At 49.7% G+C, this 13,957-nt stretch overlaps 1 protein-coding gene across 1 annotated transcript in view; it reads right to left on the bottom strand.

Annotated features, from left to right (window-relative positions):
• The window catches only part of LOC137428075 (transmembrane channel-like protein 1), a 55,569-nt gene that overhangs the window by 40,153 nt on the left and 1,459 nt on the right, over positions 1 to 13,957 (bottom strand). The window contains exons 2-3 of the mRNA XM_078777412.1: positions 3,983 to 4,133; positions 827 to 1,000 (exon numbers count right to left, since the gene is read on the bottom strand). Of these exons, the coding sequence (XP_078633538.1) occupies positions 827 to 1,000; positions 3,983 to 4,133 (325 nt within the window). The remainder of the gene's footprint in view (positions 1 to 826; positions 1,001 to 3,982; positions 4,134 to 13,957) is intronic.

The following is a 13,957-nucleotide window of genomic DNA, read 5'->3' as shown; positions in this document are numbered from 1 at the left end:
CGGCTCCGCCCTTGACGAGGGGCCGACAGGGAGCCCCTTCGTGGTAACCCCGTGGAGCGCGTGGTCAATGGCGGCTAACCGAGCCGGAAGGAGGACGCCCACTCCCCATGCCGTCACCGCGCCGCCCCCCTCTTTTGTTGTTGTTGTTGTAGTTGGCGCTTCTTCATGGGGAAGAGATGCGGAGAGGTATGGGGAGGTCCTAAACTTCCTAACAGGTGCCATATAATCACATTCTGGTGCAACGAAGAGTCATAATTAATGGAAACAAGTCCTTAACTGACATAGATTAAGAATAACTAGCAAGATGTCCTATAATTGTCTACGTGTGGTGCGGGGGACCTGGGCACGACATTTAATGGGGGGATGAAGGGGAAGATCGGCTCTAATGGGTGTTGTTTACAGACAATGGGACTAGGGAATGGGGTAAGGGAGAGTTGGGGAGTATCGGAGAAAATAGGGGAATATTTACAAGCGGATATGGAGGCCAAATTCCATATTCGCAACAATATATATATGGCCAAGCCTCAAACCAAACTCACTCCTCCACATCCTCATGTTAATACAGATGAAAATAATTGAGTTGATGGAGTTTTTAATCTTCAGTTGATGTATGGATCCTGTGATAGTGACTTCCTGCCTAAATAGCCCCATGTTGGACTTTGAACGAGCCAAGAGTGAAAGATGCAAGCAAACTTCATTTTATCAATCTTTAGGACAAGTTTTTGCACCACTTGGTTGTAAAATTTAACAACAAAACAAAATACTTTACCAAAGTACACTGTTGATGAGAATAACAAAGACAAAAGCGTGCAGTAGGTTGCAATACCTGAGCACTTTTATCCGCCTTGCCATTGACCAAGGCTTGTTACGCATGGAAGAAATGAGCTTTTTTGTTTCTTCCAACTTTTCCTCGAGGTGTTGAAGTTCTTCTGGAGACAGCGATGAAGCAGAGGATTCAGTATCTGTTACATGAGAAGAGCTTGACTCGGATTCTGTGGAGCTTTGGACAGGTGATAAAAATAAATTATACAAAAGTTAACACAACCTCAAACATCAAATAATTTGATCAAATACATTTTTTGTTCTCCGCATGAGATAGTTTTGTGGAGTCAAACCAGGATGCTGATCCTAATCTCACATGATGCTCAATCTAATCATATGATGCTCACATATCGCAAAGCGGGATTAAGCAATTTGTTCACACTGGACGATCTGTGTACTGAGGTACAACCTTCCAGTAGCTTTAAATAAATAAATAGAAATCCAGGGCCCTCTTCCAAAATAATTAATTAAAGTAATTTAATTAAATTCCAATATAAATTACAAAATAGTTATAAAACAAGGGGTGGAAGAAGCACTTGTTAGCCGAGAAACCAGTTCCAGTGTGAGGTCCACTGTCCTTCATCGCCTGACCTGGAGTGAGCAGAGAGAGTCTGCACCGGCCGACTTTTATTTGTGGATATTTCCGTTTACAGATATTTTCCAACTGTTTTGTGATTTTCCTGGGATACTAGCTTTGAGTTGCATCAGTATACAAAATTCTAGCTTTCTACCTCACCTGAAAGGTACTAAACATTTATATCAGAGTCAGTCAGTTGTAAGAAAGAGCTTTTTATATTACATATAATTTTGTGTGCCTCTTCCATGTACGTCATGCTTTATTCTAAGGGGTCTTTGCTGTCATACCGTTGGAACCACTGCGTTAAAGCTCCTGGTCCTGCTTCTTCTTATTAAATCCAGGAAAGACAGGATTTTAAAGCAGTAATTTTTTTATTTAGCGGACACAAATTTTTGTCACAGGTAAATCGATTTATTAGCTTTCCGACGGTACCCTTTTTATTATTCTGAGACTATGACACAGCAGGAACCCTTTAGAATAAAGTGTGATACCCACACACGCACGGATGCTTCTCCTTTTAGTAATATATGTCACAGGCATTAATATTTTGTTATGGGCATGAGGAAGAGTAGGACCCCCCCGCCCCCCCCCCCTCCTGAGCCCCAACTTTTGTGATTCGCATTTATATAAAAAGGCAAACAACATGTCCGCTGCATACTTTGTAGATATGTACACCTGTGAGTTTTGACATGATTTGGTATTAATTACGTTAAATGCCACAAATCATCCCGAGGGCCTGGCGTTCTCTCGATCTCACCATGCAAATGATAGATCCTCCAGTGTCGATCATTGGACCCACCGCACTCGTACCTGCTTTTCCAGCAGTCCCAGGTGCCATGTGTGCTTCATTATCCGGTGCATTTGGAGGTCAAGTCTACTTACAGTGTCTACTTCATATTCTCCGTCTAGTTAACTATTTTATCTACAGAACGTTGTATTGATTGTCATTGTCGTTATCATTTCATTTTCATCATCTGCATTAAACATGACATCAATGTGGGGACGTCATCTTGTTTTGGAAAATAGGTGATGGGACTTCCCTGTCCCAGTGGTTTAATTTGACTATTTACGAGCCATTGTGTCTGAGGGGTGATTTGTGAGCGGACATCTTTGTCGAAATTGCTACGATTATAATACAATTCGTACTCACCATTTATTAGGTGGATTGAATAACATGTTCACAAACATGTATACAAACAGACAAATATCTTGTTCACAAACCGACAGACAAACAGACATGGGTGAAAACATATAACCTCCATCCACCTTTAATGGTGGAAGTAATAAACGTACAATTAGTGAAAATTTGGCTTAAAGTTCGTAATAAGACCCCCGCCAATCAAGAATCATGATATGAAACAAACAGCGAGCAGTATTGAGAAAACTAAATAATTGTCAAAAAGTTCGTGATAAAACATCCGAGGCCTCAGAGACAAAGTCCTCAGGGAAGACGTGGAATGTCCGTGAGTAAAAGATCACTTCTGGCGAGCCACACGTATGGTGAAACATTCAAGTGATAAAGTAGAATCCACAACCTGGTTGCGTACGACGTGCCAGGAAAATACATATATAGTTCGCTGGGAGCAATTCCAATTCAATGGGAACTAGAACGGCACTCAGTAGGGAGCATACCTCCACCTGGTGAACAGTTTATGGTTTCTATCCCACTGATAGGCCGGATCTGGATTCGGACCTGAACCAAAATCTAAGGAGCCTGGTGTTGGCTTAGCGGTTAGGGTGCCGGTTTGGGATCCTAGGATCCTGAGTCCAAATCCTGGCCGGTCGCTGAATTAACACCAGGGGGGTTGATTCAGCCTGTCATCCTTCTGAGGTCGGCAAATTGAGTATCAGTTCACTGTGTGTCGCAAGAGGCGACTAACAGGGTTGGCGGCAGGATGAGCATCCGGCCATAAAACATTGCTTCAAAAAGGGGACCAAGATGCCCCAAAAAGGCCAACCCCTGCTCTGCGGGGAAAAGTGGCCTCCAAAGGTGGTTCTATATAATTTTTGGCCCCATAACTCAATGGTGAAGAATCACTTATGTTGTGAGAATGTTGTTATAGAGAACATGGCTATAACTCAATTCAATATGAAACTGTGCGTGTTTGCGTTTGATTATAACCAAATATAATTGAAGTATTTTGGTTGGTCTATGGGTTTTCAGACCCGTTAACTCTATCGGTTTCAACCGAATCTGGTTATGTTTCTACTGGAAACTCAACTGGTTCCTGTAGAAACCAATAGAAACCGTGATTTGCAATAGACACCCATAGAAATGTCCTACTGGTGTCTATTGGTTTATATGGGAATTGTCGACCTGGGCCCCCTCTTCTACTGTTCCATCCTGATCCGTTCTGTGTTCTAGCTCTTCCACTAGCCTTGACTTTGTCAACAATAAAACCCAAAATACCTTCTGTTTACTTCAAAATATATAAAATAATCCCTAACAAACTTGTACAATCAATGTCTGATGGGTATTTAACAGTCGTACACATTTTGAGACCATGTAGGCCAAGCATCATCTCCTTGAGACTCTTACCCTGAAGTTCCTCCTCACCCATAACATTGATGATTTCAGCTTACCTTTGTACATCTTTCATCTTCTTTGTTTTGTCTTGTTTTTCTTCTGCTTTTTGCTTTGCATCTGCACTTCGCACTTTTTCTTCTTTCTTTTGACCAGATGTTTCTCTTTTCACTTGTCTGCCATGTTTGGTTGTGCGGCGGCCTTGAGTTTCTGTAAAAGTCCACAATAATTCATTGCATTGTGACATCATGGGTCAACAGTAGTGAGGTCACTCATTCTGAAGCTCGGCCTGCGTTAGAATCCAAGTGGAATCTATATAAATAAAACACAGTTTGTGTGTTTGTGTGTGTGTGTGTGTGTGTGTGTGTGTGTGTGTGTGTGTGTGTTTGTGTGTGTGTGTGTGTATGTTACCTATAGACTCCTAAACGGAGAGGCTCACGTACTTGTTTTTTGGCATAGACATGGCCATTGGGCCTGGGAAGGACATGGCCCACCTAAAAAAGACCTCCGATGACGAGATCCATATTTTTTATTCATATTTACCTCAGCGCATTTCGGCAAGGAACATTATACACTGAATCCCAGCATGTGCCAGAGCAGCGCGCTGATTCGCTCAGAGCGATCACGTGACACGTGATGTTCCATCCTCGCCGCCAGACGCGCTCACGAACTCGATTTTTGGCATGGACATGGCCATTGGGCCTGGTTAGGACATGACCCAACTAAAAATGACCTCCGATAAGGAGATCCATATTTTTTATTCATATTTACCTCAGCGCATTTCAGTGAGGAACATTATACACTGAATCTCAGCAGGTGCCAGAGCACCTCGCTGATCCGCTCAGAGCGATCACGTGATGTTCCATCCTCTCCGCCAGACCACTGAACGGAAAATATATAGAATGACCATTGCTATTCACACCACACAGGTGGAGATGCAGCTACCGGGCGCCATCTTGGTTGGCACTCGATGCTGGGCGATGGTGATTTCCGTCATGCGTTTGCACGTAATTCAGAGCGAAAAGTGATTGCGTTTTTTCACCTTTTGTGCGATCGTGTTTTGTGTCCATTTTTGTCGATTTTGTGCGATATGAATTAAACGTCTTTGAAACAGCTGTGAAACATCTTTCCACAACCCTTCCGTAACCGATTGGAGCAGTTTATTGCCGCACAAAATGGCATTTTAACAGTTGTCTGGTTTTTAAAATCTGGGACACGTTCAAAACAAACGAGATCCGCGAAGCGAGTTGGTCGAGTAGTGTTAACCAAGATGGTGACACGGCGGCTACACTTTTCACGGAGTATGAGCGTTCTATATATTTTCAATTCATTGCGCCAGATTCGCTCACGTACTTTTGGCATAGACATGGCCATTGGGCCTGTGCCAGAGTAGCTCGCTGATTCGCTCAGAGCGATCACGTGATGTTCCATCTTCGCCACCAGACTCGCACCATATATCACGGTGTAATTTGTGCAAGGCCTTTGTCCGAGTGAGCTGGAGTCGAGAGGGTGAATGTACGGGTTGGGAATGTATGGGTCTCCCTTCCCCCGCCCGGCAACGCCGGTACTGGAGGGCGTCATAGGATCGGTGAGTCTCCGAAATCTGCTTCGTGCTCCCCCTCTCCCTCCCCTTCCCTCCCCCCTCCCCCTCCCCCTCCCCCCCGTTCCCCTCCCCTTCCCCCTCCCCCCGTTCCCCTCCCCTCCCCCGCCCGGCAACGCCGGGTACTTCTGCTAGTATGTTATATCACGAACCGACTGCCCAGGGCTGATGTTCAACTGAATGCGCAGGGATTTCTGATTTGTTGAGGTTGTTGGCGAGTACTCGCCTACTCTTCGTCAACAATAACGTGAGATCTTTTATGTCCACCAACTAAAGCTTAGCACCAGATCTGAGAGACGGCACACATTTTGATGTGATCACCCTAAACGTGAAGCACCAGAATGACATTTTATACCTGGGACTATATTTCAACCTGGGTTGGACAACTCAGAGGTGAGTATGCATACCTACAGGCTACCCTGCCAGCCTTTGGGGAAGGAGGAGGAGTTGGGTGTTGGGTGTGGGCTTTGGCTTATGGATATACAGGATACTGATGAAAAGTATGAGTGATCATGTTAGAACCCCCTAAAATAGTGTTATTAGTCCCCTTGTGGGGGTTACCCCATTGGGACATAATCCACAGGCACGGGACCAACCAACCTCACCGTCAAGGCCCTGCAGGAGTTTTTGGGCATGGTGAACTTTTACCATCATTTCGTGCCCCGTGTGGCCCAGCTGATGCGGCCCCTTTATGAGGCCCTCAAGGGCAAGCCTACCAAATGCGCCATTGACTGGACCGAGGAGATGGCCAAGGCTTTCACAGATGCTAAACTGGCCCTCGCCAGCGCAACCATGCTGGCGCATCCGTCGCCCGATGCACCGAATGCTCTCACCACGGACGCTTCAGACTATGTGGTTGGCGCCGTGCACGAGCAGTAGATCAACGGGGCGTGGCAGCCGCTTGCTTTTTTTAGCCGGCAGCTCCGCCCTAATGAACGAAAGTACAGTACCTTCGATCGTGAGCTCCTAGGCCTCTACCTAGCTGTCCGACACTTCTGTTACCTGGTGGAAGCCCGCCCATTCACGGCGTTTGTGGACCACAAGCCCCTGGTTTTTGCCATGGCCAAGGTCATGGAGCCGTGGTCTGCCCATCAACAATGCCAGCTCTCCTTCGTTTCCGAGTTCACGACGGATATTCAACATGTTGCTGGGAAGGATAATACGGTCGCCGATTGTCTCTCCCGGTCCATAGTCGGCGCGGTTCACCTTGGCATCGACTACGCCCGCATGGCGGCCGATAAGATCTCCGACCCGGATGTCCAGGCCTGCAGGGCGGCGATCATGCGGCTTCGACTGTCTGATGTGCCGTTCAAGGATACGGGCACCACGCTACTGTGCGACGTTTCTTTGGGTCAGCCTCGCCCCGTCGTACCCACCAGCTGGAGACGGCTGGTGTTCGATGCCGTCCACGGTCTTTCTCACCCGAGCAGGAAGGCGTCGCAAAAGTTGGTGGCGGCGAAGTTCGTTTGGCACGGGCTCAGGAAGGTAGTGTGTTACTGGGCCAGCACCTGCGTCGAGTGCCAACGCTCGAAGGTGCATAGCCATACCCAGGCCCCATTGGCGCCATTCACAGTGCCCGAGCGACGGTTTGACCAGGTTAACGTGGACCTGGTGCCTTACGACGGGCCTTTCGCGTTCTGGAGGCCGGGGACAAGTCTTTCGTGGTCGTCATCGGCAGCAAACTGGACTACCTTTCGGTGGACCGCCTCAAGCCGGCTCACTTGGACCCAGACCGGCCCCCTCGGTTGGCTCATGTGGGGGTTACCCCATTGGGACATAATCCACAGGCTCGGTTGTTGGAGCCACGCCCCCTTAAGAGTGATTTGTGTTATAAAAGATGCATGAGTTCCGGTCGCGAGTTAGTTCTGTTGGAATAAAGGAGCTTTGAACAGGCTGAGAAGTGTCTCACCCTCTCGTCATCTGCAACTCCTACATTGGTGACCCCGTCTTGCTCTCGAACGTTTTCGGAGCTTCAAACGAACATGGCGACAAGCGCAGTTTCGATTAAACTGCCGGAGTTTTTGGGAACGACAAGCTGCCGTTTGTTTCGCACAAGCTGAGGCCCAATTCGCCCAATAAGTATTATTATGTCGTGTCTGCGCTCAGCGGCTCCACTGCGACCAGTGTGGTGAGCCTTCTCCAGGATCCTCCGAAGGGCCGCAAGTACGAGACGCTAAAGGCGCTGCTGCTCGTAACCTTCGAGCTCACTGAGGCCGAGCGTGCCCGCCAGCTACTTTCTCTACCTGGGCTGGGTGACTCCGAGCCGTCGGAGCTTATGGACCAAATGTTGTCTCTCCTGGGCAGCCACCGACCATGTTTCCTCTTCAAAGAACTGTTCCTGCAACAGCTGCCAGGTCAGGTACGGACAGCCCTGGCCAACTCGCCTGTTAAGGATTTCTGCTCCCTGGCCAGGGAAGCAGACAAGTTTTTCTCCGCCAGACAGCAATGTAGTGCAGCTGCATGGGACCCCGACCCCGTCGAGCCTACACCGCTGGCGGACACCGTCGTGGCCGCCATTATGGCCCAGGGGCGGAAGGCCTCAGGCTCGTGCTTTTACCACGCAATGTTTGGGCCCAAGGCCAAGGCATGCCGGTCACCCTGCAGCTTCAGCGAGTCGGGAAATGGGATGGCCGGCGCTCGTTAACTGCCATGAGCATCGGCCGTTCGGGCAGTTTGTTGTTCATTTCAGACACCGACTCCGGACGTCGTTTCCTCTGCGACACAGGGGCCCAGGTGAGCGTTCTACCTGTGTCGGCATTGGACCGGGAGGCCGGGAGTCACGCCCCCGCCCTGGAAGCCGCCAACGGCAGTGCTATTCAGATTTTTAGCAAATGGACCGTGGCACTGTGCTTTGGCGGGCAGCAGTTTACATGGGATTTTGTCACGGCGAGGGTGTCCACCCCCTTGCTGGGCCCTGATTTCCTCTGCGTCAATGGCCTATTGGTGGATGTTAAAAATCGGCGGCTCATTAATGCGGAGACATTCAGTTCTCTTCCATGCTCGCTGAGCAGGTCCGCTTCGACGAGGCTTACGTGCATGCTCTCGACCTCTGATGGGTTTGCCCGCCTCCTCACCGAGTTCCCGGCCCTTACACGGCCCACCTTTTCGGCTGTTGCCATCAAGCACGGGGTGGAGCATCACAATCCGACCATTGGCCCGCCTGTCTACGCCCGGGCTCGACGCCTCGACCCGGAAAAACTCGCTATCGCAAAGGCGGAGTTTGACACGTTGGAGCGTCTTGGCATCGTGCGACGGTCCGACAGCCCGTGGGCCTCGCCTCTCCACATTGCGCCAAAGCCGGGTGGCGGTTGGCGCCCATGCGGGGATTATCGCCGCCTCAACCACGCCACTACCCACGACTGCCACCCAATCCCGCACATCCAGGATTTTTCTGCCTGCTTGGCCGGTAAATTTTTTTTTTCTAAAGTGGACCTCGTTTGTGGTTACCACCAGGTCCCCGTCCGGCCGCAGGACGTTCCTAAGACCGCAGTGATTACACCGTTCGGGATTTTAGAATTCCTCCGTATGCCTTTTGGGCTCAAGAACGCGGCCCAGGCTTTACAGCACCTGATGGACAGCGTGTTGCGGGATTTGCCGTTTCTGTTCGTCTACCTGGACGATATCCTCATCGCCAGCGCTTCCAGGACGGAGCACATGCTTCACCTCCGAGCGCTCTTTGAACGCCTCAGTCAGCACGGCGTGATCATTAACCCGGCCTAGTGCTTGTTCGGGGTGGCCTCAATTGACTTTCTCGGCCACCGCATCATGAGGGGGTGGGGTGGGGGGGGGCTGTCCCACTGCCGTCTAAAGTGGAGGCTGGGAAGGATAATACGGTCGCCGATTGTCTTCCCCGGTCCTTAACTGGCGCGGTTCACCTTGGCATCGACTACGCCCACATGGCGGCCGATCAGATCTCCGACCCGGATGTCCAGACCTGCAGGGCGGCGGTCACGGGGCTTCGACTGTCTGATGTGCCGTTCAAGGACACGGGTACCACGCTACTGTGCGACATATCTTTGGGACAGCCTCGCCCCGTCGTACCCACCAGCTGGAGACGGCTGGTGTTCGATGCAGTCCACGGTCTTCCTCGCCCGGGCAGGAAGGCGTCGCAAAAGTTGGTGGCGGCGAAGTTCGCTTGGCACGGGCTCAGGAAGGATGTGCGCGACTGGGCCAACATCTTCGTCGAGTGCCAACGCTCGAAGGTGCATCGCCATACCCAGGCCCCATTGGCGCCATTCACAGTGCCCGAGCGACAGTTTGGCCATGTTAACATGGACCTGGTAGGTCCCCTCCCCCCTCGCGGGGATTCACCCACCTCCTCACGATGGTCGATAGGACCACCAGGTGGCCAGAGGTCATCCCGCTCACATCTACAACATCCGCCGATGTGGCCCGGGCATTCATCGGCACTTGGGTTGCCCGTTTTGGCGCCCCTCGGACATCTCTTCAGACAGGGGGCCCCAGTTCACTTCAGATCTATGGGGTGCTGTCGCCCAGGGGTTGGGGTAAAGCTCCATTGCACCAGTTCATATCATCCCCAGGCTAATGGATTGTGTGAGAGGTTCCATCGCTCTATGAAAGCTGCTCTCAGGGCCAGCCTCCGGGATGACAGTTGGGCCGACAGACTCCCGTGGGTCATGTTGGGCCTCAGGACAGCCCCTAAGGAAGACCTCCAGTCCTCATCCGCGGAGCTCGTCTATTGCCAGCCGCTGCGGGTTCCCGGGGAGTTCATGCCTGACGCCACAAGCCCCTGGTCCACTGCCCGTCAGCGGTCGGTTCTCCGGGAGAATGCCAAGATGTTTGCACCAGTACCCACATCTCAACATGGTTTGCCTCAGGCCCACATCCCGCCGGATCTACATACAGCGGAGTACGTCTTTGTTCACCATGACGCACACCGGGAGCCGCTTCGGCCGCCTTACGACAGGCCTTTCCGCGTTCTGGAGGCCGGGGACAAGTCCTTCGTGGTCGACATCGGCGGCAAACCGGACCACCTTTCGGTGGACCACCTCAAGCCGGCTCACTTGGACCTAGACCAGCCCCCTCGGTTGGCCCAACCCCCACGGCGGGGCCCTCCCCCATCGGGTAAGTCCCTGGTTGGCCCGCCTACCGCCAAGCCGCTAACAGTCCCTGCTCGGGTCATCAGTCATTTCGGCTGGGTGGTTAAGGCCCCCCGAAAACTGACATTGCCCGTGCGAGTGAATTCTGGGGGGGCGCATGTGGGGGTTACCCCATTGGGACATAATCCACAGGCATGGGACCAGTGGGGCTATTGATGGTATGGGCGTGGTGTGTGCTGGGTTGTTGGAGCCACGCCCCCTTAAGAGTGATTTGTGTTATAAAAGATGCATGAGTTCCGGTCGCGAGTTAGTTCTGTTGGAATAAAGGAGCTTTGAACAAGCTAAGAAGTGTCTCGCCCTCTCGTCATCTGCAACTCCTACACCTTACTGGTTTCACCAAGTTGTTAGTTGTTGTTTCACACACCTGTGGGTTTTCAGACTTTTTTCCCATACCCTTTAACATATTCAACTGAAACTTGGTACATTGTTTTATCTATCTATAATTCCAGTAATCTCTGTGTGTATGTTTGTTTGTACGTTTGTTTGTTTGTATGTCTGTGACCGCTGTTTCTCGACAACTACCGGTCCGATATACTTGAAACTTGCCAGGTATATTGCTGGGGACCCGAGGATGTGCCTTTTCAAGGTTTTAAATTAATCGCAGAAGTACTTACCGAGCTATGTCCAAAAAACGATTCAACCAATCAGAGAGCAGCGAGCTATCACGTGTGCCGAACGTGGCGAACACACTCTGCCTCGGATGGCACATTTGAGAGCGTATTCATTTATTTCCCGTCGGCAAACTATGTTGCCGTTAAACTATGTTTTAAAACTAATTATAAAACTAATAAAAACTAATTTGCGATTCATCGTAACTGCGATATACGACCTTCCGGACAGTGAGGACTGCACTTCCGGCATCCAATCACAGAACGCGTTATTGCGTAGGCGTGGCCGATGTGAGAGCGAGCTGATGCTGAGCCCAGCGCGTGCGCCATTACGGTACGTAATTCGATTTCTTCCGGAGAAAATAATAATTTCTCGATTTCTTATGCGCATTATTTCTCCCAATTCAGTCAGAGCGAAGGGCGGAAGCGAAGAGCGTTGTTTTTTTTGTTTACGGGCGTACGGGCGGGGTAGAGCGTACGGGTAGCGTTTTTTTTTTTTTTTGGCACATTTGAGAGCGTATTCATTTATTTCACGTTGGCAAACTATGTTGCCGCTATGTTGGCGTTAAACTATGTTTTACAACTAATTAAAACTAATTTGCGATTCTTTCGCTTTCCTGCGCATTTGTGCACGCTATGGCGATTTCTTTACCAAACTCCGCTAGCCGTTAGCTTTGGACCAAACCATTTCATGTAAATAGAGGGGGGGGGGGGATTGTCACCGTACTCGCAAGCCGTTAGCTTTGGACCAAACCATTGCATGTAAATAGAGGGGGGGGGGGGATATACTTTTAGATATATATATAGTACGGGCATGCCCTAGTTATGATAATGTTATGAATTTTGGGGTAGAGTGGTATATAGATCAGGTAGATCTGTGTAGGTATCATGCTCCGATTGTTGTGATAAGGTACCCCTCACGTAATTTTGTTTAGGCGGTTTGTTCGTGTAAGTGTACATTCATCCCCTTCACAAGGGGTCTAGGCTTGTTAACTAGATTAGGGTACAAGGGTAAAATTCCCTTGTATGTCGTTCCCTCTGTGATCATCCCTGTGTCTCTTATGGCATCACATTATTAGACACTAATTAGGAATCCATCCCCATTAGCACACACACTAATTAAATTCCCCCAACAATAAAATGAACCGGAACCCAGATGACGCACTTGGGCTAACAACCCCGACTTGGCATACACACATTGCTCAGGCAGGCTAAGGCCACGCCCACCTCGCGAAGGATTGGTCGAAGGGTTTGATGGGGAAATCAAACCATTGGACAAGACACCACCAATAGGGAGACGAGGCAGGATGAAGCTCGTGATTGGTCAAGGTAGGGGCAAGAAGCTGGCCACTGATTGGTGGAAGGAAGACACGAGGCAGGACGAAGGCCGCTGATTGGCAGAGTAAGAAAGGACTGGTGATTAGCATGGGGAGGGGCAAGAAGCTTCCCTCTGGAGGACATGAGGGGCGAGCAAGAAGCGACGCGCTGATTGGAGGAGAAGCGCCGGTGATGTCACGAGCTGACGTTAAAGGTTCGAGGAGACCGGCATTTTCTCTCTCTCTTGGCCTTCTTGCGTTGTATCCCTTCTTGTTTTGGATCGTCTTTTGGTTGGACTGCCTTCCCTTGTGTTCTTGACCCTGGAGAGATGGTGGAGCACTGACGGTTCTCCTCCCCGGTGTTCACGTGCGAGCGACGGGTGTACGGGCGAGGCTTGCCGCTCTGCAGCGTACGCTGGCCTAGCAGCACGTGAGCAAGGGCGCGTCGAGGCCTGGTTCACACCAACGACCGGTCGGCCTTCATCCCGCTAACACCAGAGCCGCGTCCGGACTGCGCTTGGGGCCTGACGATCCCTGACACACCTCAGCTGAGTGAGATAATCCGCACCACACACGCACGACCCCCTTTATTTTATTATATATTCCCTTGTCTGTTTCATACGTCTGGTGTGGGAGCGCTCCAATGTAGGACAATTATTTACCGTCGCGTTCATTGTTCTCGGGTTCCATTAATAAATCTTATTTTTGTACATTTTACATCCTTCTTGGGTTGAGTTAATTTGCAGGATGAAGATGCCTGCGGGGGGGGGGGGGGGGGAGGGAGGGGGGGGGCATACAGGTGAGTCGGTATTCTTCTTCCTCCTTGCGTATCATCCGCCATCAATTGAACAGACGCCTACATTAACGCTCGTTTCCATCCGTGGCTTACTCTCGGTCTTAACTGAGAGCAGTCACACGACAATAAGTTACAGAAAAAGTTTGAGTTTCGGGACTTTTCATCAATTTTTCACGGAGTTTTCCCTTTTTGAACCTAGAAAATATCACATATTATACATGAGCCAGTTTTCCAGACTTTTTCCCATACCCACTAGCAAGTTCAACTGAAACTTGGTGCATAGCTTTATTATGATAAGTTACAGAAAAAAGTTAGGGTTTCGCCAATTTTTCACGGAGTTATTCCCTTTTTGAACTTAGAGAAAATATCAGATATTATACGTGGGTCAATTTTCCAGACGTTTTCCCATACCCATTAGCAAATTCAACTAAAGCTTGGTACATGGCTTTATTATGATAAGTTACAGAAAAAACCTTTGGGTTTCGGGACGTTTCGCCAATTTTCATGGAATTATTCCATTTTTGAACTTAGACAAAATATCACATATTATAATACATGGGTCAATTTTCAGAGTTTTCCCATACCCTTTAACAT

This window comes from Myxine glutinosa, chromosome 5 (genome assembly GCF_964187855.1).
Source record: "Myxine glutinosa chromosome 5, kmMyxGlut1.1, whole genome shotgun sequence".
In the NCBI taxonomy this organism is placed as follows: Eukaryota; Metazoa; Chordata; class Myxini; order Myxiniformes; family Myxinidae; genus Myxine; species Myxine glutinosa.
This window is presented reverse-complemented; position numbering and strand designations above follow the sequence as displayed.